Here is a 26,358-nt window from a genome sequence, read left to right on the forward strand (position 1 = left end):
GTACAGGTGGCACCACGACAAGGTGCTCATGACAGGAAGGAAGGCTGCAGTTCCGCCAGATTGTCCAGACAACCCTGAGGCGGTGGTACTGTGGTCTAGAGGGGCAAAAAAGATCATCCTCATAGAACTTAAGGTCCCATGGGAAGAGGGATATGAACAGGCCTTTGAATGGAAGAGCACCAAATAGCAAGACCTTCTGCAGGACTGCAGGGGAAAGGGATGGCAGGCATGGCTGTTCCCTGTTGAGGTCGGCTGTAGAGGATTCCCTGCGCAGTCAGTATGGAGAATGCTCACAGCCATGGGGATGACAGGGAAGAACAGAAGGGCAGCAGCTCGCAGAATGGGGGAGGCGGCAGAAAGGGCCTCTTGCTGGTTATGGAGCAGGAGAGGGGAGGTAAGCTGGAAGCCAGGAGGGGATGATGGGCAGTGACTTGGCCACCACTCTCGACCCACCATCCGGAGGGTGTTGTGGATAAGGGTCGAAACACCCAATGAACGATGGGTACCACCTGATGACATCAACCCCTCCCAGCCAAGGCTACATTCACTCAAGGTGGATGAAGGCAAGAAGCATCTTAGGATGTATATGTAATCTATACTAAACATGTAATGCAATAATGCAAACTTGCTTCAGTAACAAGTTTTCACTTCCGAATAACAAGCATTTTATAAGGAACTAACATGTGATGGTTTATTCTGCAAAAGGACCGGATAAAGGTGCAGACCTGATCAGAGAAGTTAAGCTGCTGCAGAAACCAATATTAGAAATATCTGTACTGATGTCATAGGTCAAGGATAAGTGGACAATAGCACAAGGGAATATATGGGAGGTAAGATGAAGAGAGTAACTGAAAACAACTTGTTTAAATAGGATAGTCAAACCACAAGGATAATTGAAAATAGGTTGAACCAATAATGGACCCCTATAAGCAGAAGTGGTTGGTGACCACAAATATCTGACCCCTCCTTAAACTGTTTATAAACTGTCGCACTTTTTGCTATAAAAGATGTATGCACATGTTGTTCGGGGGCAGACCACGAGACGCATGAAACACTGCTGAGTGCCCGCTCCCCAAAGCTTTGCGGTAATAAAGTTTTGTGACTCTTAAATCGACTTCAGCAAAATTTCTACCACACTCGGTCCATTGGGAAATCTTAGGTCCATTTGTATTTTTCCATGACATTGCGATTGTTCTTTTTGCATTTAGCAGACTAAGGTCCGTCACTGCTCCCCATTGCCTTCTGTACCTCCTCCCAGAAGACTTCAATGCTTCTGCAGTTCCAAGATGTCCACTTAAGTTTTATTCCTACTGACATAAGGAATGAACCATGTATCCACATCAAATAGAGACACAATGCCTGGGTACAGAATAACTTTGGGTGTGATAAACAACAAACACCCTGAACAAACGCTCAACCAAGAACCCTGACACCTGAAGGGTGAAACCCTAACCCTAACCCTAACCCTAACCCCCCCTACACTGTGGTTTCCGCACTAACTGCTCCACACAATGTGAGGACCAGCCAAACCCTCACTGTCCAAAAATCTTCCATCTGCCTTTCCGAGCTCCATTGTTAATTAAACACTCTTAAAGTCTCACATTGAAGTTCTTAACGCCATACATGGAAACCATTTGGGAATTTGTGTGAAGCAGTGAGAAATGATGTTCTGCTGGGCACAAGTGACATTTTGGTGTGGGCATTACACTCGTTTTGCAAATGTTAATTGTCGTTTAAGAAATGCTCCAAAGCAATCGAGAAAAACTGTAATTACAGACAAGGGACGATATTCAGTAGTGTCCTTGACAAATTTCAGTAATGCCGTCTTTGATTTTGTAATCATCATTATCCTCGACATATTTTAAAACCAATTTATGTCAGCATCATGTATCAATTACAGAGGAGCCAGAAGGGGAGCCATTTTCACTTGTGACGCAGCAGGAAAGTACACATTTTTATTGAGGATGGGATGGAACCGTAAGCTGACTGACACAGTGTATCACCATAAGGGGAATGGATATGTCAAGCGCTGACATAGCAGAGGGCAGAGATGACACACAGCGGCAGGACCAGAAGCAGCGTGTGCAGACGGGCAGTCGTGGCTCCGCTGAAGTTACACAGATCAGTCTTGCAGCAGGTGACTATGGGCGGCTCAAGGTTGGTTACTGCCTGGATCATGGAGGCTGCGGAGGCTGCGGAGGCTGCTGTTGCACAGACAGCAGAGGTGGTGCAAAGCTTGAGTATGTTCTTGGGATTTCCTGGAGGGCACAGAGAACCCCAAACCATTTACATCCAGCCCAGCAGGCCTGATGGTGACTGGTGTGATTTCGGCGAGATTCTCACCGGTCCCCTCCATGGTGCTCATGCAGGTGTCGTGATGCGCCTGGCAGGTGACCGGGTTCTTGTTACAGACATTGTTATCCGTGGCCATGCACGAATAGCATTTCAGCCCATCTGCTGTGACCAAAAGGAGTAATTAGCATGCTGACTCATTTAATATTCACACCCTTCCAGACATTTTCTCCTATATCAAATATGGCAAAATAAAGCAACGGTGACAGATAACTAACTGAACATTTCACGTTACACTGATGGAAACCTATGGTTTTGCTGCCCATGGAAAACCAGCCACTTCACCAGCACGCCAAAGGACAAAGGCAAACAGCTTGATGACTTGATGTAATAGTGTAATAGTGTAGTGATTCCATGTATCAGGAATGAATATTTGGTTTCAGCTTTGCACTGAAGAGATTCATGACGGTTAAAAGAGATGAGGGATATTATTGGCCGACCTTTAACTTTAATATTTCAGAAATCGTTATCTGCGGGTGTGGTACCATCAGATTGGAAGCATGCTAATGTAACACCCATATTCAAAAAAGGGGATAGAAGTAATCCAGCAAACTATAGGCCAATCAGTTTAACTAGCATTACTGGAAAAATAATGGAAGCTATAATTCAAGTGAAAATGGTAGATTACCTCGATGCAAATAACATTATAAAGGATAGCCAACATGGATTTAGGAGAGGTAGATCCTGCTTAATGAATCTTCTTGAGTTCTTTGAGGAAGCTACAAGTGAAATTGATCACAAAAAGGCCTATGATGTAATCTACTTAGATTTCCAGAAGGCCTTTGATGTTGTCCCCCATAAACGGCTCTTGCTAAAGCTTAAAGGTGCAGGGATTTTAGGAACTGTGGCAGCTTGGATCGAAAACTGGCTAACTGACAGGAAGCACCGAGTAGTTATTAGAGGCACAATGTCACAGTGGGCCTCCGTTCATAGTGGGGTACCGCAGGGTTCAATTTTAGGACCACTATTATTCCTAATTTACATTAATGATATTGACACAAATACATACAGTAAACTGGTTAAATTTGCAGACGACACCAAGGTGGGCGGTGTAGCAGATTGTCATGCCCCGATCGTCCGCTCCTCTCATGTGCCACGCCCCCTCGTTAACCTCATGTGGATTCCCCGTGTTTATCAGCTGTTTCTGGTTACTGTCATTAGTGCAATGTATTTAGTCCGCGTTTCAGTTTGTTTCCCCAGTCCGGTCATTGTAATGTTACCCAGTGTTTTACCTGTCCCTCTCGTTGTTGTTCCTATTAAAACCCCTAGTTCGCCCCGACTTCTGGTTTCCTGAGCATCTGTCAACGCTCCGTGCGCCGTGAGGCGTAACACAGATACTGATCAAGCAGCAGAGAGGCTTCAACGGGATCTGAATTTAATTAGCGAATGGGCGGATACTTGGCAGATGAAATTTAACACAGAAATGTAAGGTAATCCATGCAGGGAGCAGAAATATTAAGTACAGCTATTTTATGGGTTCAACTGAAATAAAGGTAGCTGATTACGAGAAAGATCTAGGTATGTATGTTGATGCTTCCATGTCCCACTCTCGCCAGTGTGGGGAAGCAATAAAAAAGGCCAACAGAATGTTGGGTTATATCTCAAGGTGTGTGGAGTTTAAGTCAAGGGAGGTGATGTTACACTTATATAATTCCTTGGTAAGACCCCACCTAGAATACTGTGTGCAGGTTTGGTCACCATACCTCAAGAAGGACATTGCTGCCTTAGAGAAGGTGCAACGAAGAGCTACGAGAATGATTCCTGGTCTTAGAGGACTGTCTTATGAGGAGAGGTTAGCGGAACTGAATCTGTTCAGCCTTGAGCAAAGGAGACTAAGGGGGGATATGATTCAGGTCTATAAGATTCTAACGGGTCTGGATGCTGTTCAGCCAAATGACTATTTCAATATTAGTCTAAATACTAGAACTCGTGGCCATAAGTGGAAATTAGCGGGAGAACCCCAAACAATTTTAAATTTTAAAACAAATTTGAGGAAGCACTTCTTTACACAGCGTGTAGTTAGAGTATGGAATAGTCTCCCTGCTAGTGTAGCGGAAGCTAAAACCATGGGTTCCTTTAAATCAGAGCTAGATAAGATTTTAACAACTCTGAGCTATTAGTTAAGTTCTCCCCAAACGAGCTTGATGGGCCGAATGGCCTCCTCTCGTTTGTAAATTTCTTATGTTCTTATGTTCTTAATGCTTTGAATTTAGCCGTTTTCACAATGCAGACAATGTTCTAGGAGCTGCTCAGAATGATCATTATCTGATTGCACCAAGAATTTGAACCTGTGATTGGTTGAATCATTAAAAGACATGACAAGACTTTTGTCCTTGCAAAAACAGGTGTTATGGACTTTAACAAGCTGTGAACATCAGGACACTTTTCGACTGTTTCATTTTGCACCCAGTTATTAATGTGAAAGCCCTTGGCATTAAATTGATCCATTCATTGTAACAATTGATTGATTAGAAATAAAGTTATATGCCTTTTTAAGTTACTATGTCCTTATGTGACAAGACCTTTGTCAATGACTGTATATCCATGAATCCATGGACAGAGTAATGTACTTTGAAATAATGATTGACTGATAATTTTATTATTTGCAAAAAAGTGCACCATATTACACATGTTCATTTCAGTTTTGGAACTACAGTGAATTGATAGGCCTGAAAAAATTATTTCCAACTATGAACTGAGCTTTCAGATTACATTCCATAGCTGTAAAGTTTCTAAAGTATTAATTGCCTACAATACAAAACCACTCTGGTGCTTACAAATGAACTTAAATTCTAGACAAAGAAATGGGACGTACCTGCGGAACTGACCCAGCAAAGCAGCAGGAGAATCAGCAGAGTCCTCATGTTTCGTAGTAGGTGCTGCTCACACTCAGAGTGACTCCCTGTCAGACACAAGGTGACTTATTCCTATGAAAATACGCCTGAAGCAGTCTAGGAGACAGTAAGAAGGAAATTTATTATTGGCAACTTGCTCCACCAGATCTTATCACGGCATTACAAGCTCTCAGGTCATAGGATGTGCGCCATCTATGTGACAATGCTTGACTTTTATACTCTCAGACAATCCTTTCCTCTGCACCCACAGTCAAGGCAGGTTCCTCTTTCAGCCTTAGAAACTTGCTGAAATCAGCACATTTCCTCCCTTTATATTGTGTTTTAATAATCAAGCATAGAAACATATCTTTATATCTTTGTGGGGACTCTCCTGCCAGGGCCTTGCCTGTCCTGCCTGCCCTTTGTGTCTCCTCCCCGCTTGGCCAGCAGGTGTCGCTGGCCATCCTGTTCTCCTCCCTGTCTCTGGTCTTTCAGCCTATTGTGCTCTTTCCTTTCCCCAGACTGCTGCATGGCTCAGCAGGTGGAATGTGTGGCTCTCAGAGGGGTATCCCTTGCTCATGGGTGTGAGGCTGGCCACCCTCATCTGTTTATTTGTATTTCTTCTTTTTGTTTCCCAGTGTTTATTTTCTACATTAGTTTTCCTGCCCTAGGTTTTCCCTTCTTGCTTTCTGTTCTGTTCCATTCTGGTTCTGTCTAATTATCCTTGCATTCTATTCCTAGTGTTTAATTCCCAGTATGTAGTTAATGTTCCTAGTTTTTGGTATTAAGGTCCCTGTGTACGTTAATTATTATCAGTTTTACCTGTTACCCGTTTTCTTGCCAGCGCTTGTTGATTGTTTTACCTGATTGCTTGTTGTCCTGCACCCTCTCTTACTGGGTGATTGTTCCATGTCTCACTCCCGTTGTTCCTGTTAATTTCTTGCTTCGTCACCTTCATTCCATATGCACCATATGACACTCCCCATTCATTTCTATGGGGAAAACTCTAATCCCAACATAACAACCTTAACCCCTACCCAGCCCTAACCTTAACCATAAGTAACCAAACAAAATATAAGACTTTTGTCATTTTTAGTTTTTTTGACTGCATTCTCAGATCTTTCTGGGGACTGGAAAAATGGTCCCCACAATGTTAAAACCATGGTTCGAATTACGGGGGGTACTGTACCCCCCGATCAAGACCCAGACCCCCCCAAAGAGACAAAAATAGCAGTTTGGGAGGGTACTGCCATTTTTTGTTTGTTGTAAAAAAAAAAAAAAAAAAAGAGAACCTCACCTTGTAGGAAAATTTTATGTAAAACGATTTCAAACACCCCTAATGTGGACCGTACCATTTTAACCACCTCGGCGCTAAAGGCAGGTTAGACATTCGGTTGCGTCATTCATTCTAATTGAGTCACCTGTTCGTTGTGTCTTTGTCTTAAATTATTTTGTTTAACGCAGTTTCTATGTTTCCTGTATGTCAAAATAATCGCTGCGAAGACGAAGGTCAGCCCGTTACTTATATCCACATCATCTTGCATAATACAGGGTTGCCAATATTGGTCAGTTGGCTGGCATGAGATTTTCAAAGCGAGACAATTCTGCACACGCATTTAGGTTTATAATGGAATAATATGGATTTGCCATAAGATGTCTTGCGTGAGCGAGTCGTAAAGCTGATTGTCACACCTGATACGTGAGAGTTGGAAACCCATAATGCTCAGGCAGAGCTCGTGCAAAAACAGCGGCGGTAAACTTAAGACTGATTTTACTTATTTGTCTGTTTTTACATATACTACATAATCAAATGGATCCATCATTAAAAACAAATAAAGTTAACTAAGTTTCGTTCCAGTGAGTTAAAAAAAAAAAAGTTTTAGTGCAAATTATTGAAGCTTGAACCCAGGAGATTATCGTGATCCTTGAGATGTGACAGTTGCATGTGCACGCAATGCCATGTTGATATTAATATCACGCATCATGCAAGCCTGTCAGGGCGTTAGAATGGCGTGGTACGTCGCATTATTGCCGCATACTGCCGCATTGTGTGTGTGTGGAGTTTGCATGTTCTTCCTGCTTGGTGACTTTTCTGCAGATCCTCCGGTTTCCTTACACTGTCCAGAAACATGCAACTTAAAAGAACTAGAGTTCTTAAACTGACCGTATGTGTCAGTGGTTGGTTGAGTGATTGCTCAAGTTCTGGAAAACATAAAGAAAGGCTTTGTTCCTGTTCAAGTAGTGAACCTGTTAAGAAAGCCATTGAAAATCAAACTTAAAACCCGGCTCGTGTAAGTGTTCCTCGTGGAGAATGTGACAGAGGTCGTATCTGAAAAGCCTGTTCAGCAACATGGATGTCTGCAGGACACCCACAAACATCAAGCCCAATTATATCATGTTTGCCCAGTTGCAGACCAAGCCAATGCCAAATGAACTGAGCAGGACATCTTGTCTCTCCTGAACTTGAGAGATACTAGTTTCCAAACAGAGGATCAGCGCTCACAGCTGATATCCCTTATACAGCACAACAGTGGTGTGTTCTCCAAACATTCTCCTCACTATGGGCGCACTACAACTGTTAAACATGAGATTCCCCTAGTTGACCCAAAGCCATTCCGTCTGCCACACAGAAAGATTCCATCCTCCCAGTACCAAGCGTTGAGAAAGGCCATCGCAGAGATGGAGGAGTCAGATGTAATACGTCCTAGCAACAGTGCATATGCCACACCTATTGTAATTACAAAAAAAGATGGCTCTAATATGCATGGACTATAAGGAGGTGGAAGATGCTCTAGATCGGGGTGGCCAATCTTATCCGCAAAGGGCCGGTGTGTATGCAGGTTTTTGGGATAACCTTAAGGTCAGCTGTTCAAACCCAGGTGTGAGGACTCTTCAGCCTAGTGACCTAATTAGGGAGTAGCAGCAAAAACCTGCATTCATTGCGCCTTGCGAGCATGCTGACTTGTTACAGGACAGTCTCACTCATGCATGTGAGCAGGATAGGCTGTTTTCCAGCTGTTCCAAGGAACTGCAGAAGAAATACTCTGCTTTGAAGGCGAGAGTATGACAGTTTCTTCCGGGTGACTGCGTCTTCATCAAAGTTTGCCACACTGAAACCAGACAGAAACAGACAGGCACCTGGCAAGAGCAAGAAAAAGCCATCATGTAAAGTGGGGAAGGATGTAGGGTGCAGTTTCACTCCAGCATTTAAGGAGCTGCTAATAATAATTCAGCCTCATAGAAATCTGGCATATCATGGCGGGCGCTATGCGCACCTGTCAGTCCCACTGATCCACTAATAGACTGTACAGACAGTAAGGGATCAAGAATTTATAAATGTTTAGAGTGTGATTAAAATAAAATAAAAATAGTTAAATAAATGTAATTACAGATAGAGCCGATTTCACTAAATGCATTGTAGCCTAATAGCCACAATTTCTTCCCTCAGGCCTTCAGACTTTTGACTCAGAATTGAATCACGAACTGTAGTGCATATACCATCTATTATGTAGTGCATATACCATCTATTATGTAGTGCATATACCATCTATTATGTAGTGCATATACCATCTATTATGTACTGCACACTCTCTGTCCAGCTGCTACTATTGTTTGCATTTTTATTTATTGCTTTCTTGCTGCTAGAAAACAGTATACTGTATGTTATAATACTGTATCTGTAATAATACTATTTATTCAAATATCCATTCAAACCAGCACAGTTACTACTTTGTCGACTGCACTGTATGTCTTGTCTCGTAAATTGCAGTTTTGAAGTCCTGTGTTTCTGTCCTTTTGTTTTTTTGTGCATCTTGGTTTTGGAGAACGTTTCGTTTCACTGTGTGCTGCATATATGGCTGAAATGACAAATAAACCTACTTGACTTGAATAGTACTTTTTCTCTACAAGAAGCATCATATGAGTTCTCTTCCTCTTCCTGATCACCACAGCAGATCATCTGTTTCCTTTTCCTGTCCTCTGCATCTTCCTCTTTCACAGCAAACACCTGCATGCCCTCTCTCACTACATCCGTAAACCTCCTCTTAGACCTTCCTCTTTTCCTCTTGCCTGGCAGCTCTATCTTCTGCATCCTTTGCCCCACATACCCCGCATCCCTCCTCTGTACATGTCCAAACCAACGCATCTTGCATATCTGGCTTTGTCTCCAAACTGTCCAACCTGAGCTGTCCCTCTAATATACTCATTGCAAATACTGTCCATCCTCATCCCTCCAATCGCAAATCTTAACATCTTTTAACTCTGCCTCCTGTCTTTTCATCAATGCCACCATCTCTAACCCATATAATGTAGCTGGTCTCACTTCTTCTTCTTCTTTCAGCGGCTCCTGTTAGGGGTCGCCACGGCAGATCATCTGTTTCCTTTTCTTGTCCTCTGCATCTTCCTCTTTCACACCAACTACCAGGCATCACTTTGCCTGAGGAGTGGAGATGAAGTTTACGGGTACCGATTTTCAAGAATCAGGGAGATTGTGCAGAGCTGTAGTAACTACAGAGGGATAAAGTTGATGAGCCACAGCCTGAAGATATGGGAATGAGTAGTGGAAGTTAGTTTAAGAAGAGAGGTGATGATTAGTGAGCAGCATCATACAAGTATCATGTTGTTGTGACGCTATTGCTATTTTTGAGTTTTTAATATTATTTTTGCTGCTATATGACTGATATAATAAATTAATAATGTAATATCGGCACAACTGTTGTATTTAGAAATATTATAAAGTTTGTGAGTTTTTGCGCGCCACACGGCGTGAGAGTCAGACCAATCACCTCAGGAACCATTGCAGTTCAATCTATGGTGGTTCAAACCAACGTAGTTTAAGCTACTGTGGTGCTAACAAAGTATGACGGTTTTGGGAAACAGTCATACTTCGGATGTTAGTTAGCTTGAACTAACATAGTATGATGCATCGTTAATGCTAACTTCTGTTATAGTTTGGGAAACGCACCCCAAGCGTATTTAAATATGGGGGGGTATGCACATGATGTCACAGCAGGCTAGTTATACCCACTGAACGGCAAAAAGACTGTGGCAGTGTTAGTGCTTGAATGCTACGAAAAAACACACCAAAAATGGGAAAGAGCTGTCGTGTGATTGACTGCAAAAGCAATTTAACAAGAAATCGCAGCTATCTTTTTCCAGACTGCTGAAAACTGAAGAAAATGTATAAGCACACCGGTGATATGGGCTTGGAAGTAAGTCTTGACCTTAAAAGAACTGAGAAATCAAATGAGAAAAGTGCATTTATTTTACATTCTTAATCAATATTAATTTTTTTGTTCTTTTACAGGGACCTGTTTCACAAAGCAGGATTTCTTTCTTAGTTGGAAAACTTGTTGAATTTAAGGTAGTCTGGGCTAAATGTAAGTGGACGAAGATAAAGTCCATTTAGCCCAGACCACCTTAAATCTTACAGGTTCTCTGGCTGAGCAAAAATTCCTGCTTCATGAAATAGGCCCCAGATGTATTCTCTATTATTGCACTCCTATCACTCCATAGTTTAATATTCAGGTGATTATGCATATTTCCACATTATAGTTTTACTCTCTTCCTGGTGCACTCTCGGCTGAAAGGACAATAAATCTCTTGAAATTGAAGTGTGCAGACGAGTTATCTGCCTGCTGAAATGCAGACTGTTAAGTGAGTGCAGAATAGTCTCAGTAACCGTGGAGATGATTCCACAGACAGGGGACACACTGGGCAGGATGCCAGTCCATTACATGGTACATAGAGATACACTATGTGTGGTTTGGAAATCCTACCTTCCATAATGCTCAGTGGAACAAATCCTGTTTTAACGTTTGTGCCTGCAGAGATCAGTGACTTCCAGGTGCCACTACAGATTAGACTGGGCAGTGGTTTTTGTAGCTGTTCACTTCGGGTTCGAAAGGGGAAATTTACTGTCCTATTAATAAAATGCAAATTCCTGTCCATCGGCTCCTCTGCGTCACTGAGTTTCATAGCCATTGGCTGCTTTCTAACCATCCGAACACAGAGTTCTCAGCCCTTTGTATACAACACAATGTTTTATTTTCCAGGAAAATTACAGTATGTAAAAAGCTAAATTTAAACACACATGAATTAATTACAGACAAGGGGAATTTTCAGTAGACTGGTCCTTGGAAAAACTTCAGTAATGCCATCTTTGTTTTTGTAATCATCATCGTTGTCGTCATGTCGCCATGTTCCTGGCTTTTTCAGCGACACCAAAACATTAGCTACCAGCAAAGGAATGACTGGAAATGGTCAGTGGTAGGTTCTGGATAACTCACCTTCAATAACATGTTGTTTTCAAAACAACCATGAAACAATGGTTATCACATATCCCAGAATGGGTTTGGCACACAATTCCTTTTTAAAATGGTCAAAGCAAAGAAATAATTGTAATTAAAAAAAAAAAAAACAACACAAGAACATGGAACCATTCCCACAGAGCAGGTGAGGGAAATTAAGCTCATTCGAGAACTCGAGAAGGAAGTGTGTTCACTAATGAGCGCCTCACGCTGGGGGAGACAAGCAAATGCAGCCAGAAATGGACTCATGCTTCTGCAGGCCACGGCCAAGCTTGCTGCAAGCAGTCAGTCCTGAGCAAAGCGATACTGAGCTGACGGGAGCGCTAGCGCCCCCATGCAAACGCTGATGGAGGGGAAAGTGTGTGTGTGTGTGTGTCAGGAGGGGGGGGGGAGGCGGGGCAGAAATCTCATTGGATGCGTCAGCAGTGGTGAGTCAGCTCACATTGTCCTGCCGGCGTCTGATGCTGCCTCCCTGTAGGCTACAGGGCGCCAAATATTTCGTGCGATTTCATTGGTCCGGTCCGGTCCCATCCGCCGCCTGGGACTTTAGTCCTCGTGCTCCTTCGCTGGTGGCTTCTCGTCGTACGACACCCCGTATTCGTTGACTCTGCTCTTATCTACAGGGTACAGCCTTTGGGAAAGAAGAAGGATTTCAGCTGAGATGACAGGGCATCAAGCAACCATCTTGGTTTACAATACAAGCGAGTCTCCGGTGTCTATTTTAACAATGATATACATTTATGCACCTATTAAAAATTTTTCAAAAATGCTGAAGGATGGTCTATAAAAATTCCTCAGAACTTCTTTTGCTTTTAAAGCTCTATGGACTAAACAGAAATATTCTTCCGCCCGAACCTGTATATTCTTTTGTGACCCATAGAATGGCGTGCAAATGTCACATTTCCGCCATCTCTCTCAACCCAAGGTAGACATATAGTAAGTACCTGGTGAAGGTCATCATCTCCTCTTTGATAACCCTATGGACACAAACTTACTAAGGATGTCCTGATCCACCTTTTTTGATACATATTGAATGGATCGGATCAGGGTATCTACAGTCCTGCTACAATGTGACTAATGCATTCCTGAAAAGCCTTGAATTCACTAAAATCGCATATTAAAATACACATATCCAATAAGGAAAACAGGGTTAGGGGAATGCAACTCCAAAACTTAGTAACTTAGGCCAAATAAAATTTAATAATAAAAAGTGGTACCAGTGGCCAATAATGTAATCATATGCATATTAAATAAGAAATAATAATACATGGAAAAATTACATCTTAAATATCTTTGATAGGTCTCATGAGAATTGCCTAGTAACCACTTCAGTCGAATATGCTGAACTCACAAACTTGTCAATGTATGAGAATCGGAAATAGTGAGCCACAGCCACCGTGTGGCCGGGCATGAGCACTGCACAAATACAACGGATAACTGTGTGCGGAGGGGCACCGTGTGGCCGGGCATGAGCACTGCACAAATACAACGGGTAACGGTGTGCGGAGGGGCACAGTGTGGCCGGGCATGAGCACTGCACAAATACAACGGGTAACGGTGTGCGGAGGGGCACCGTGTGGCCGGGCATGAGCACTGCACAAATACAACGGGTAACGGTGTGCGGAGGGGCACCGTGTGGCCGGGCATGAGCACTGCACAAATACAACGGGTAACTGTGTGCGGAGGGGCACCGTGTGGCCGGGCATGAGCACTGCACAAATACAACGGGTAACGGTGTGCGGAGGGGCACCGTGTGGCCGGGCATGAGCACTGCACAAATACAACGGGTAACGGTGTGCGGAGGGGCACAGTGTGGCCGGGCATGAGCACTGCACAAATACAACGGATAACTGTGTGCGGAGGGGCACCGTGTGGCCGGGCATGAGCACTGCACAAATACAACGGGTAACGGTGTGCGGAGGGGCACCGTGTGGCCGGGCATGAGCACTGCACAAATACAACGGGTAACTGTGTGCGGAGGGGCACCGTGTGGCCGGGCATGAGCACTGCACAAATACAACGGGTAACGGTGTGCGGAGGGGCACCGTGTGGCCGGGCATGAGCACTGCACAAATACAACGGGTAACGGTGTGCGGAGGGGCACCGTGTGGCCGGGCATGAGCACTGCACAAATACAACGGGTAACGGTGTGCCGAGGGGCACCGTGTGGCCGGGCATGAGCACTGCACATGAAGGAGGGGCACTGAAGGCAACATGGCCAGTCTATGCAAAGCAAAAATGCAAAAATGGTGGCCTCTCAGCGTTAGTGCAGAAGGAGCATCTCCTTGCTGAATTTTACGCCGGTAAGTTATGAGTAAACCTAAGCCAGGGAATTGACCTCATTTAATGCTTAAAATGCCAACAGACTTTATGTGCTCAGGCTGTAATTTAGTAGTTAAGACTGTTACATAATCTAGAATTTTTGGATTAGGCTGTTTTACCACCTTCTTTCACATATGTGGGATTTATATTTGAAAAAGGTAACAATGGTGTTTGAAATTCATGGCATGTACCGAACTCTCCTTATTCAGCTATTTTCATTTAATGGCACCTTTAAAAGCTATGTTAAAAATGATGGCAAATTATCTTTTGACCATAGTATCTATTCAGTGCTGTGCCATATGTGATACTTAAGCAGAATAGATGAAAACCGGTTTGACTGAGTAAAAAGAATCGGTTCGGTAGCGCGATTCCTTCACGAACTGAACATCACTGTCGTTCAACTGCGATAGCAGTTTTTTCTCTTATTGGAAAATCGTGCAAATACAAATGTGATTACGCATTGATATATCAGTATCCAAGCCCAAAACAATCACATTAGATTCACAGTGTGATATCAAGTGTTGTAGCAAGGCTGACCGAATGTCGATTCCAAATCCCAATCCGATCTTTTGTTAAATATTTAAATAAACATTAAGTAGGCGTCTGCAATCTCCGTCTCCATAACCTTGTAATTTCATAGCATTCCTCCTTATGATGTTTCCTTATGTGTCTTTCAATGTATAAAAAAACAACAACACTCTGTTGCTACCTCCTCTAGAAAGGATGGCGTCACAAACATCGCAAGTAGCTGCTGAGCTTCTTTGAGTTTCCATTGTAAAGAATTTCCATACGGGAGACATCTTGATAGTTTGCAGTTTCAAGCCACTTACTTTAGCGTGTGATGGAAAGCTTACGATCTGCACAGCTGACATAAATTCGGTGGATGGAAACTAAATTCATCTGATCTTAGATATTGGCCTGGGACATCACTGTCGCTTACCATCGCTGATACAGATAGATGAGGAACACTACATCATCCCGGAAGCAGGCTAGCCGGTGGGATGTGGGCATGGTGATGATGAAGGCGAAGACATCGTCGATGAAGGTGTTGAACGCCTGGGAAACAGAGGGAACCAAGCGCCATTCGCTATTATCATCGGAAGGGTAAGGTATTCTGTCCATCTTTCATGACATTGAACTATGCCAGAAAAGGCCAAACGTCACATACACTCACCTTATACATGAACGCCTTCCAAGGTAAATGTGCCACCGATTTCAGCTGAAAACACAGTAAGACCAGAAGCACCATCAACAAAGAAATGCAGCACAGAGGTGTGGTGTTGAGGCGACTTTGGGGATCTGCGGCTCATACCTTGTAATTGACGAAAAGTTGGGGAAGCATGAAGAGAAACCCAAAGGCATAAACCCCTGTGAACAGGAAGCAGGAAGTTACCATGGCGCCAGCAGATCACCGAAATCCATCACCGCTCACTGAATCGCTAGGCGACATTTTGAATGTTATGGAAATTTGGCCTCACCATTGACAAGACTGTTGATCAACCAGGAATACCAACTGTTACAAAAAAAAAAGAGCAGTGTCAGGGGTATTCTCTATGCTGCCAGGAACTGGGTCCAATGAATGGATGGATGGAAAACAATGTCATAATTATAAAACACAGACAAAAGGCAGACATCAGTGTGTAATTTTACCTTTTGTACTTGACATATACCAAGGCATAAGCGGCTCCCCCGATACACAAAGGGTACAAAAGATACGAGAGGTACTTCATCGCCTGCCAATGAGAAGATGGGAAAAGGATGATGTCATCACCGGTCACTGTCATCAGGCACCACAGGGAAACAGACTTCAATAATAATAATAAAAAATTGCAAAGAAAATGGTGCATGTGTTTATGGGAAGTTACTGTTGATGGTCTTCATTTCTGTGAGGCTGAGGTTTTTATTTTCATTGGGAATTGAGTTATTTTTCCTCACCTGAGCATCATACTCTTCTGTTCGCTTCTCAGACTCATCCAGCTTCCCAAACTATGGAAAGACGACTTATTATGGTACAAGTCTCCCAGCATACATGCTTCACTCCTTATTTCCCAGAAGGATATGCGTTCACGCCACCGAGGCAGCATTTTTGGTGTTGGGGCAGTGAGGTTGGCCCAACAGCAAACAGGCTCCTGAATTTTACACTCACCAGGAAGCAGGGCTTTATGCCGTTCCAAAAAACCTGTATCTTGAAGGCCTTCTTCACCTTCCAAACCTGGGGAAAGGAGGATTTAAGTAGTGCAGTCCACCCAGGGACCTCAAACATGACAAATGGACTCATTCAGACATGACAACAACAGATTATCAAACAATGAACAAGGGGTGACAGAGGTGTACCTCAATGATGGAACCTATACCAGCAGGGATGAGAACGAGGAGGCTTGTCTGTTCATCCAGCAAGTACAGAAATATCACAATGGTGCTGAAGCATCGCCAGAGAACTGAAACAAAACCAAAAAAATGATTAAAGTAAGACTTAAATATTAAATCTGCCAGCCAAATCAAATATCAGCTTAAATAAACACTTATGTATGCAGTGAATTGCAACAAATCACACAGAGAAAGGCACACATAATAAATCACATGATTACCAACTAAATCCCAGCCTTAAATCTAACCACTGTCCATACAGGGCTCTTCCTGTGTTTTCTGTAGTTGGAATATAATTAAATTTCATTCCTAAGTCACAAATTTCCAATACATTTCCAAAATTAAACTGGCTCTTCCTGGCATTAGGAAATAGATTTTAAAATATGGTACAAGTCTGTTTCCAAAGTGCCCGAGCCAGTTTGTCCCCCCACCCACCCCCCCATGTTCCTGCGGCCTGCGGCCCCCACCTCACCCTACCTGCTTTGCTGGACATGCCCACCATGCTCTTCTTCTTCTTCCAAAAGCTGATGTCATTTTTGAAAGCCAGGAAGTCGAAAAGGAGCTGCAAGCCAAAAAACGATGAGGATGCTTAAAATGTCTTTATTTTTGAAGCAGAGCATAAGCTCTGCACGTATTGCTGTGCTGGATTTCAGAAATTAACTAGCAAAAAAAAAAATGGTGACGTGTGTCTGCCATCATGAAAGTTTTACTGAGGGAGAAACCGAAATCACTCACATGGAACGCAGCCACAAAGAAGGTTAAAGCTAAGAAGTACAGGTTTGTGTCCACAAAAATCCCCTTGATTTCATCTGCATCTTTTTCAGTGAACCCTAGAAGAGGAAGCGAGAACTTCAGTACTGCAAAGCCACATGTTACGTTTCCATGAGTCTTTGCCAAACCTACCTCTACTTCAGCCATAATCCCCAAGCAAAGGCATCACCACAGAGATGGTCGTTAATGCTTAACTACAACCAATACCATGATCATCTCCTGCAGGATCCAACACAAAACCCTGCAGGCGAAACACAGCCTGTGTTCACATTTAGCTGCTCAACAGAGCAATCTCAGCTTTACCAAACTGCTGCAGGGAGTACACTGCATCCTGCATGTGGATCCAGAAGCGCAGTTTCCCCAGGGAAATGGTGTCATACGATATGGTGAGCGGGAGTTCAATGGTGCTACTGTTGATTTCCTGCAACACAGTCATGTGACCTCATTAGTCTTACTGACCACTTCAAATTACTTGTACAGCATGGTACTCACAAGGGCCTCTGAGCCTAACACAGACACACACACAAAGTGGACAAACATTCACGCAGTGCTATTTCATTCAGGATGCATTAGAAAACAATACTAGAACTAATAACTAACTATACTATAAACTAATACTATATAGCAAAATAATTTAATGGACAATATTCTGCTTACAGTGTGAAGGAACTACAGCCATCATGAATACTAGCTAATATAAGCAATCTGCTCAGAGATTCTCTATCCACAATCCTTCTTGCTATACTTTTTGTGAATATACAATAAACACATTCTTTGGTAAAATAAACAGAACTGGTGGCATCAGGGGTGTCGTTAGAGATTTTGGGCCCTCAACCCCGACCAACTATCTTCCAAATTTTTAGGGCCCCTACAATCGTCCTGTCTGTCGCCCACTTTACGGCACCCCCTGGGCAGCATTCATTTATAAACACCAGATAAAGGTACATGACATACTACATAAATAAAAACTGAACAGAACTTACCATTAGGTCCTTCACTCTATTACTAAGCTCATCTACAAATAAAAGTGGAAGATAGACCATCTTCTTTCCGTTCTGGATCCTACAAAACAATCAGCATGGGTGAGAACCCGTAGCATACCGGGCTTTCACTCTGACATGGCGGTTACGGCGCAGGGGTCCTACACTCTCAAGTAGCGGTGCACATCGCTGGGAATGGCCTCCCTGTCAAATATGAAGTCCTCAGACACGATGTTCAGGGTCAGGCGAGAGCGCCAGTGCGACACGGGCTTGTTCGTGGGACCATCACTGACCCGTTTCTGCTGCTCTGGTGGCTGGAGTAACAGGTGAAGGAACCGGATTTTAAGGTGGATGATGGAACAATCACCCGAATAACATAACTAAGACACCACGTTGACCAACCGGTACTTATCCAAAATACAACTGAACCCGGACTGCACAATTGACACCAAGAGCCTGAATTCCCATTGGTTGGTGTATTTTAACACAAGAGGACCCCCACCCCCAGTCGGCAGATTTTATTGTCTCCTGGGTTAGACAGACAAAACTTGTTCAGAAACCAGGCTTAGGAGATACTGGGACAGAAAGCAACTCACCTGCTGGTCCTCCTGCCCAGAGATAAGGCTGACCTCTGGGGGTTTGGGAAGCATGTAGGTGGTGAGTTGGGTGACATGGTGCACCTGCCGACTGTCCTGCCAGGGTGACACGCCTGCCTGGTGCACGAACACCAGCGTGTACAGAGTCCCGTTGTTTCGCGTTTTCTTTGGTAGGGATACGTTAATTTTCCTTTAAATACAGAACAGCAATGACATATACTGAAAACTTTAAAAATATTTTTATGCATAATTACACAAAATACCGAGAATCAAAACTTAATTGATGAAACCGCCATACTTCATTTGAAACCAGTGACAGCTTGATGTCAGCTTTTCTAAAGTTTGTATAGATAATCTATCAAAGGTTGGTCTGTAGTCCTAAGCGTTTGTGGTTTCTCCTCGCACATCTAGAGGCTCTCTTCCACGTGGGAGGCTGACGAATGCCAAACAAGCTTACCTCTCAAACTTGGAATTGATATCAAAGTCGTCGACCTTAAGAATGAGATTTTGTCCGCCATTTCCATTCGGCTTCAGCGTCGTGTAGATGCTCAGCTGTATAATTCAAAGTGAATTCAATAAGCTCCCCGATCACTCTCTTTATGAAAAGGCTGTCAGCTAAACCGATTGAACCGGGGCGACGTGTCCTAATCTATGAATAATATGCATGCGAGCGGCTGGAAAAAGCGGCACTGGGTTTTAAATGGCAAACAGGCAGAGAAGTCCACACTGATGCATCATCACAACGATTCAACAGCGCTATCACCTACCTGAAGCCGAGGCTTGTCTGCGAGGTAAGAGCCGATGCAGCCTTCGGCCCTGGGTTGATCGCACGGCTTGGTGTACACGATGCCGTACATGACCCAGCAGGTGTGGAGCACGTAGACGACGAACACGCCGACGATCAGGGTGGTGAAGGAGGTCTTCTGGAACATGCCGCACCTGGTCTGCTAGCAGCGGGACGAATCGGCGGAGTTGGCGTCTCCGATACTCAACATTGGGTGTCTATATGAGGGGAAGAAACACTTTAGAAACGGGTGCAGGAGATCTTCCGGGCTCGAAGCGGCTCCATGACCTGAACTAGCGCTCACAGTCCAGCGATGGGTGACGTAACTCTACCTAATACGTTTAATGACACGCCGGCTATAAATATGTACATATAATTTTACGCGTAGTGAATAAATAAAAAACGAATCAGGCACATTATGCCATGTTATTTTAATAGTATCTCTTATATAACAGAGATTATAAAAGAAAGAAAAAAACGGTGACAGGGCGGAACTGATCTTAAACGTTTAACGTTTCATGGGGACAGTTGATGATGAAGGAATTTGTCGGGCCGCGCGGTGCATGTTGGGTACGGGTAGTCAGCGACTGGGTAGCCGGTCTGCCGAAGGTGCTGGCTGGGTCAGTTGGTCTGGTCTGTCCTCTTCGCCTCTCCGGCTTGTTAAGCGGGCGGTTTGGCAGGAAAAGGCAGGCGTGTGGTGATACTGTCACGTCTGCGCAACTGCTGACTGCTCATGGTCAGGGTCAACGCGTGTCGCGGAGCTGTTCTTTAAAAAGTCTAGGGAGTGCTGTAGCTCTTGATTATCGTAGTTTACAAAGTCTTAGGAACTTGGGTTAAGCCCGTTGAACCGATTAATTCAAGCAGTTTGTCCAAATGGAAGTGTGCTCCAGGCTGCTCTCTCGGAGTTGTCTATGGAGGACACTGGATCGAGGAGTCGTGGTCTCCGCCGCACTTCTCGCCCCCTGCCCCGTCCGTAGACATCCATGCACGCGGAGCCTCGGCTTCCTGCGGCGTCGGACAGACTGGGTCGCTCACCGGTGCTGCCATTGGCGGAGGTCGAGTCCCAACAGTATGTCTGTTTGGATTAATACTGCATGCTTCATGCTATCCATGCTGGCATTTCAGAGTCTCCCATGCTTGGTAATTGGGTTCTAGGCGCTTGTTTAAGTGGAGGTTGCCTCTCTAAAAGTCGTGTCATGGAGCGGTATCATCGCGGTTTGCCTGTTGCATGAATACATGTTATTCTGTTTTTAAAAGCACATTATCTATTTCTTTTGTCAGTTGTCTTCTGTCGCCATAGAGTAATGGAGACGTCACAGGCTGCCCTGTCAAGCGTGGTACCCGTGTTTTCAGTTGTAAGTCTCAATGAACTTTATATTGACCTCAATATATATTATTTACACGTTTGACTGAGCATCACCGTTGTCTCATGTTTCCATTGTTGGGGATTTAAACCTCACCCCTGTGCTGTGTGTTCTTCCTGTGTTGTGCGGATTTTCTGCTGTAGTCCAAAAACTTACATACTGTATAGGCTAATTGACATTCCCCCAATACATTTGGCTGGCAGTTGCAAGATGGCTGTAATCTCACACATAGAAATTACTATAATTTTTTATTAAACTTGGTGATTGTGTCCACGTTGTCTTTCTTTTTGTTTGCAGATGAAATTTGACACGGAAGGGAATGTGACTTCATTTGGTGTGTGGAGGTCAATTTTTGTGTTATTGCCACCAAAATTTACTTATACACCATTTTAAGTTGGCACATAAATGGCCTTGCAATCAGACTTTAACATTTTGCATACAGTAGACTGCACAGAGCCTTTGCAAAAGATTTGATTGTCCTCTCACTGGCTGTATTTCAGAGAAGAAAAAGACAGAACTGTACCAGGACCTTGGCCTGCAAGCACGAGACCTGCGGTTTCAGCACACCACCAGCATCACTGGGAGGAACAACCTCATCATCATGCGCATGGAGGTCAGACATGCCCCCTGGAGCCCTGCTCCCACCTGGGCGCCGTTTTCAGAGTGGTGTCTGACTGACCTCGTTTGTGTATTGAGATCTTCGGCTGCTTATATCTGTTTGGTCCACAGTCTCTGAAGGCCGTGGTGACGCCGCAAGTCCTGCTGATCCTGGACTTCCGTGGTTTGGGGCTGGAACGCTGGCTGCTCTATGAATTGGCTCCGCAACTGGCGGGAGACGGACCTCTGGCCACCTACTCTTTGCCTTTCGAATTCAGAGTCATTGAAGCTATACTACAGCATCGAGTGAGGCCCTCATCTTATTTACCTAATTACAACCAGATGCTTTTTGTATTTGAATGATAGATATATAGATAGATAGATTTTATGTAGTGCTGTTCAAGACACCCAAAGAGCTTTACAGAATCAATGGGGAGCCACTTCAACCATCACCCCTGTGTTGCCCCCACCTGGATGATGCGACAGTAGCTATTCTGCACCAGTACGCTCACCACACAGTAGCTAAGGTGGTGAAGGGCCAGGGGAAAATTCACCAATTAGATATAGGGTATGATTGGGAGGCCAGATTTGATAGAGCCACAGTGGACAATTTTAGCCAGGACAGGAAAGAGTAGGGACACCATCCCTACTCTTTCAAAAGATGCCCTGGGATCTTTTATGACCTCAGAGAGTCAGGAGCTCAGTTTTACGTCTCATCCAAAGGACAGCACCATTTTCACAGCGTAGTGTCTCTGTCTCCGCACTGGGGCACTGGGATCCACACAGACCACAGGATGGGCTCCGCTATTGGCTACACCAACACCTCTTCCAGCAGCAGCCCAGCTTTCCTAGTTGGTCTCCCCACCCCAAAACTGAATGGGCCCAAACCTGCTTAGCTTCAGGTGGTTCATCTCAGACTTTCTACACAAAAAAATGTGCTTTTATGCTTTTCGGTTTGCTGTAGTTTCAGAGCTTATGTGTAAATAAACATAATTAAGATCTTTATTATCAAGGATTGTGCTTGATGCCAGGAGAAGAATCATGGTTCTTTTTATCCGCAGCTGAATAACCTGCAGACCCGGCTGAATGAGGTACAGCCACTTATCCTGGACACGCTTGAGTCCCTAGTGGATCCGAAGCTTCTCTCTGCAGATCGCAGCCAGCTGCACATTCTCCTGCAGAACAGCAAAAGGTGACCAGCGCTCACGCCTGCTTCTCAGTCTCAGCATTGTGTGCTGTACGTGTGAAGCTGACGTTGGTAATTGGGCGTGTGGTCTGACTGCCGGCTCTCTGCCCCAGCCTGTCAGAGCTGGAGACGGACATCAAAGTCTTCAAGGAGTGTCTGCTCAAGATCCTGGACGAGGATGAGCTCATTGAGGAGCTCTGTCTCACCAAGTGGACGGACCCCCAGGTGTTGTAGGTGAAACTTTGTGATGCTTCTTTTTAGGGTTTGCCCTAGTTGAGAGTACATGCATTAATGTGTGTCTAATATGCACGGAGAAACACACATTCTGCTAAAATACAGTAATGTGCAAAAGTCTTAGGCAGTCCAAAGAAATGTTTAAAGCTGTTTATCTGGGTAGCAAGTGTACTTTGGCTTAGAACAAAAAACACAATTTAACATTAGAATATGTGCAAATTAAGAGTAACACAATAAAAACTAGTAATAATTTCTTCTGTTTTCTAAAAAGTTATTGATATCTAGTTGGGTGGCTAGATGAACGCCGCTTCAGTTCCTCTCCTCAGGGGCACCTCAGCCATTCCATGAGTTTGTAATTAAATTGGTTTAAAAAGTCAGTGACAGATTGACTTGCTGTATGAGGTGTGCTAGTGGCCAAGTTAAAAAATACATGGCTGCACTGGACAGTCGCTGCAAATACTGGGGTGATTTTAGCAGAGGTTCTGAAATGGCTAAGCTGACACACTTTGACAGGCATAATATCATTTATTTATTTAAACATCGTTTTCTTTGCCTGCCTAAGACTTTTGCACAGTACTGTATCAGCCCAAGTATTTAAGCTGCAAAAATAGAGAATAGTTTACTATGTGACGCCCTTACTGTGTGTCCTCATGGCCGTGTGTGACTCTTTGAGTGACTCCCTCGCCTGTCCCTATGGAGGCAGTGAGGAGAGCAGCCAAGGCATTGACCATGCTGACGAGATGGATCTGCTTTTGGAGAACTACTACATGCAAGCAGAGGATCTGGGCAACAAGACGCGAGAGCTGAAGGGGCTCATCGATGACTGCGAAAGCGTCATCTTCATCAACCTGGATAGGTCTCTTCGCCATTCAAGCTTTTACATTTTTGAGCAGCGTCATTCTCAGTCACAGGATAATGAAATTACAAATCAATTTATGAATGTCTGCATTGATATATTCTTACAGAAAGCAAAAAGATTGAGTGCGAACATGCAGTGTTTCTCAAGCCATTCCTTGAGGACCTCCTGACAGTCCACATTTTTGCTCCCAGCTCACTTGTATCAGTTACTCTGTGGTGTTCATTGATTGGTTCAGGTGTGCAGTGAGCAGGAAGGGAGCAAAAATGTGGACTGTCTGGGGTCCCCCGAGGGCTGGGCTGACAAACACTGGTGTTGAAGGTTTGCACTGCCTCACACTTTTTCACAAGTCTAATGTTTCATATCTTCTGGTTTTCCCTGGATTTTTCTTGGCAAAAAAGTCACCGGAACGTCATGATGCGTCTGAACCTCCAGCTCACCATGGGCACCTTCTCGCTCTCCCTCTTCGGCCTAATTGGGGTGGCCTTTGGTATGAACCTCGAATCTTCCTTTGAAGAGGTATGTACAACATTCACGCCATTGTGGACAAGGCTTTGGAGAGCGGGGGGGGGGGGGTTTGGTCCTCTGGACTTACTCACATTTTCTGAAATGTATATTTCTAGGACTTCAAAAGTATTTGTACTTGCAAAAATAATTTAGACCAGCTAATTTACATACGCTCAATTAAGTTCACAAAGTTTTAAAGGCAACGTCAGATTTCTGTATGATTTGGACTATCCCCAAGTTCACTTCCGTATCACATGCAGAAAAAAGAAAGCAGCAAATTGGATGGAGAATAACCTTTATCTTTTACTCTGTCTGTCTGTAGGATCCTCGTGTTTTCTGGCTGGTGACAGGCTTCATGTTCCTGGGCAGTGGACTGATTTGGAGGCGGCTCCTGTCATTCCTGGGCCGGCACCTTGTGCCATCCTCTCCACCCACGGTATCGCCCCTCGCCTTATTCCATGGTTATTCAGTCTTCAACTTGTTGCCATGGCGATCTGTATCCACTGATTGGTGCCTTTTTTTTTTTTCTTCCCCTCCCACTGAAGATCCCACCCGTGTGGAAGAGGGGTCAGGTGAACAGCCTCAGAGGGGCCGAGTCTAGGGTTGGTGTGAAATGAGGGCCTCACTGGAGAACACCATATATCGCTAGCCAAGCTAAGCTGCTCTCATGCTGCTGGGAAAATAGAGCAGTGTAACTTTGTTTTCTAGCCATTAGTGAGTGGGAAAATAACTATTTCACAGTGATTATAACCAGTAATCACTACTGACAACCAAAGAAGGTTTCTGTTATGTGTTCTGTAACTGTACTTATTTTAATTATGAATGTTTTTGTTTTAAGTTAAAATGTTTTTATTTCTATAGATTACCCACTGAAGCACAATTCCATTCTTGCCGTTGGCCAGTGAGAATATTAAGGAATTGGATACATTCAAGAAAAAAATCATTCTTGATAAAGACTTTTTAATCCCACAGGATTTTCCAAGTTTCTAAAATGTTCACTTGGGCATATAAAATGCCTGTGTTGATGGGAGGGACACCAGTTTCCCTTCGGTAAGCTGTTGGCTTTCTCTGTGAAATGTAATTAACCCCTTATTTATGTGCCTCTGCAGTAAGGGGGGGGGGGGAGATGTACTGTTACACCTGATCAGTGATTCATTTTCATCTTTTCTGTAGTCGAGATGTTTGCAGTTCTGCTTGTACCATGATGACTGGAGGTTGCCTGGTATAGGGGCTGTACATACAGCTGTGCTATGGAAGCTGGTAGCACTGTGCCGGTCCAGCCTGCAAAGTTTTAGGTCTGTCATTTATCTGTCAAAACAGTGAGTGATGCTTTCGTCTCAGGCTAGAAACAGAGTTATCCACTTGTTGGATCGTATGTGCAAGTTGCAATGCAATAAATCGCAATGACATTGTGTGTCATTCAAATATAGTGTAACTGGAGCACATAATGTTGGGTACAGTTTTATCTTAAGTCATTGTTTCTCATACTGATCTTTGGGGACCTCCCAGCAGTGAAGGAGCAAAAATGTGGACTGTCTGGGAGAGTGCTGGGAGGGAGCAAAAATGTGGGCTGTCTGGGAGAGTGCTGGGAGGGAGCAAAAATGTGGGCTGTCTGGGAGGGAGCAAAAATGTGGGCTGTCTGGGAGAGTGCTGGGAGGGAGCAAAAATGTGGGCTGTCTGGGAGAGTGCTGGGAGGGAGCAAAAATGTGGGCTGTCTGGGAGAGTGCTGGGAGGGAGCAAAAATGTGGGCTGTCTGGGAGGGAGCAAAAATGTGGGCTCTCTGGGAGAGTGCTAGGAGGGAGCAAAAATGTGGGCTCTCTGGCAGAGTGCTGGGAGGGAGCAAAAATGTGGGCTCTCTGGCAGAGTGCTGGGAGGGAGCAAAAATGTGGGCTCTCTGGCAGAGTGCTGGGAGGGAGCAAAAATGTGGGCTCTCTGGCAGAGTGCTGGGAGGGAGCAAAAATGTGGACTGTCTGCGGGTTCTCGAGGACCGGGCTGGGAAACACTGGTTTAAGTATTGCGTATTGTTGTCCTATATGTACTGGACATATTTTAGGAACTAAAATAAGATTGTGCGGAATGAATGTTATAACAGTAGTGTACTGGTTATTAAGATGGTGTGTACTTGTACCCAGAATGGCAAATTGTTTTTGTTGAGCTTATCTTTCAGAAAGTTATCCGAAGCTGTACATGAAAAGCGACACAGATTCAAATTATATTATTTTCTGAATAAAAGTGAAAAAATACGTTAACTGAAATTTTACTTCCAAATCATTCACTCTGATAATAGATGACCACTCTTC

The 26,358-nt window shown here is 44.1% G+C and overlaps 2 protein-coding genes across 3 annotated transcripts; one reads left to right on the forward strand and one right to left on the reverse strand.

Annotated features, from left to right (window-relative positions):
• Window positions 1-11,208: 11,208 nt before the first annotated feature.
• Window positions 11,209-19,636, reverse strand: clptm1l (CLPTM1 like). The gene is made up of 17 exons (XM_023812006.2): window positions 19,298-19,636; window positions 18,988-19,082; window positions 18,531-18,720; window positions 18,100-18,248; window positions 17,938-18,016; window positions 17,258-17,375; window positions 16,919-17,013; window positions 16,661-16,745; window positions 16,151-16,254; window positions 15,963-16,028; window positions 15,752-15,802; window positions 15,467-15,549; window positions 15,295-15,329; window positions 15,129-15,184; window positions 14,991-15,035; window positions 14,757-14,872; window positions 11,209-12,125 (listed from the first exon to the last, which is right to left on the reverse strand). Exons 1-17 carry the CDS (start codon window positions 19,460-19,462, stop codon window positions 12,041-12,043), a joined length of 1,617 nt encoding a protein of 538 aa, XP_023667774.1. The 5' UTR covers window positions 19,463-19,636; the 3' UTR covers window positions 11,209-12,040.
• Window positions 19,637-19,877: 241 nt separating this feature from the next.
• On the forward strand, window positions 19,878-26,307 carry mrs2 (magnesium transporter MRS2). Of its 2 annotated transcripts, XR_002838283.2 has the most exons (12): window positions 19,878-20,383; window positions 20,596-20,669; window positions 20,976-21,012; window positions 21,179-21,291; window positions 21,408-21,581; window positions 22,337-22,467; window positions 22,575-22,691; window positions 23,399-23,551; window positions 23,953-24,070; window positions 24,381-24,494; window positions 24,604-25,108; window positions 25,232-26,307. XR_002838283.2 is itself a non-coding variant. In XM_023812007.2 (11 exons), exons 1-11 carry the CDS (start codon window positions 20,188-20,190, stop codon window positions 24,673-24,675), a joined length of 1,299 nt encoding a protein of 432 aa, XP_023667775.1. In that variant the 5' UTR covers window positions 19,878-20,187; the 3' UTR covers window positions 24,676-26,307. The 2 variants fall into 2 exon arrangements, 1 of the variants encoding a protein (XP_023667775.1); XM_023812007.2 differs by having other exon boundaries at window positions 24,604-26,307.
• The last annotated feature ends 51 nt before the right edge of the window (window positions 26,308-26,358 follow it).

Source organism: Paramormyrops kingsleyae, chromosome 23 (assembly GCF_048594095.1).
Source record: "Paramormyrops kingsleyae isolate MSU_618 chromosome 23, PKINGS_0.4, whole genome shotgun sequence".
NCBI classification, from domain to species: Eukaryota; Metazoa; Chordata; class Actinopteri; order Osteoglossiformes; family Mormyridae; genus Paramormyrops; species Paramormyrops kingsleyae.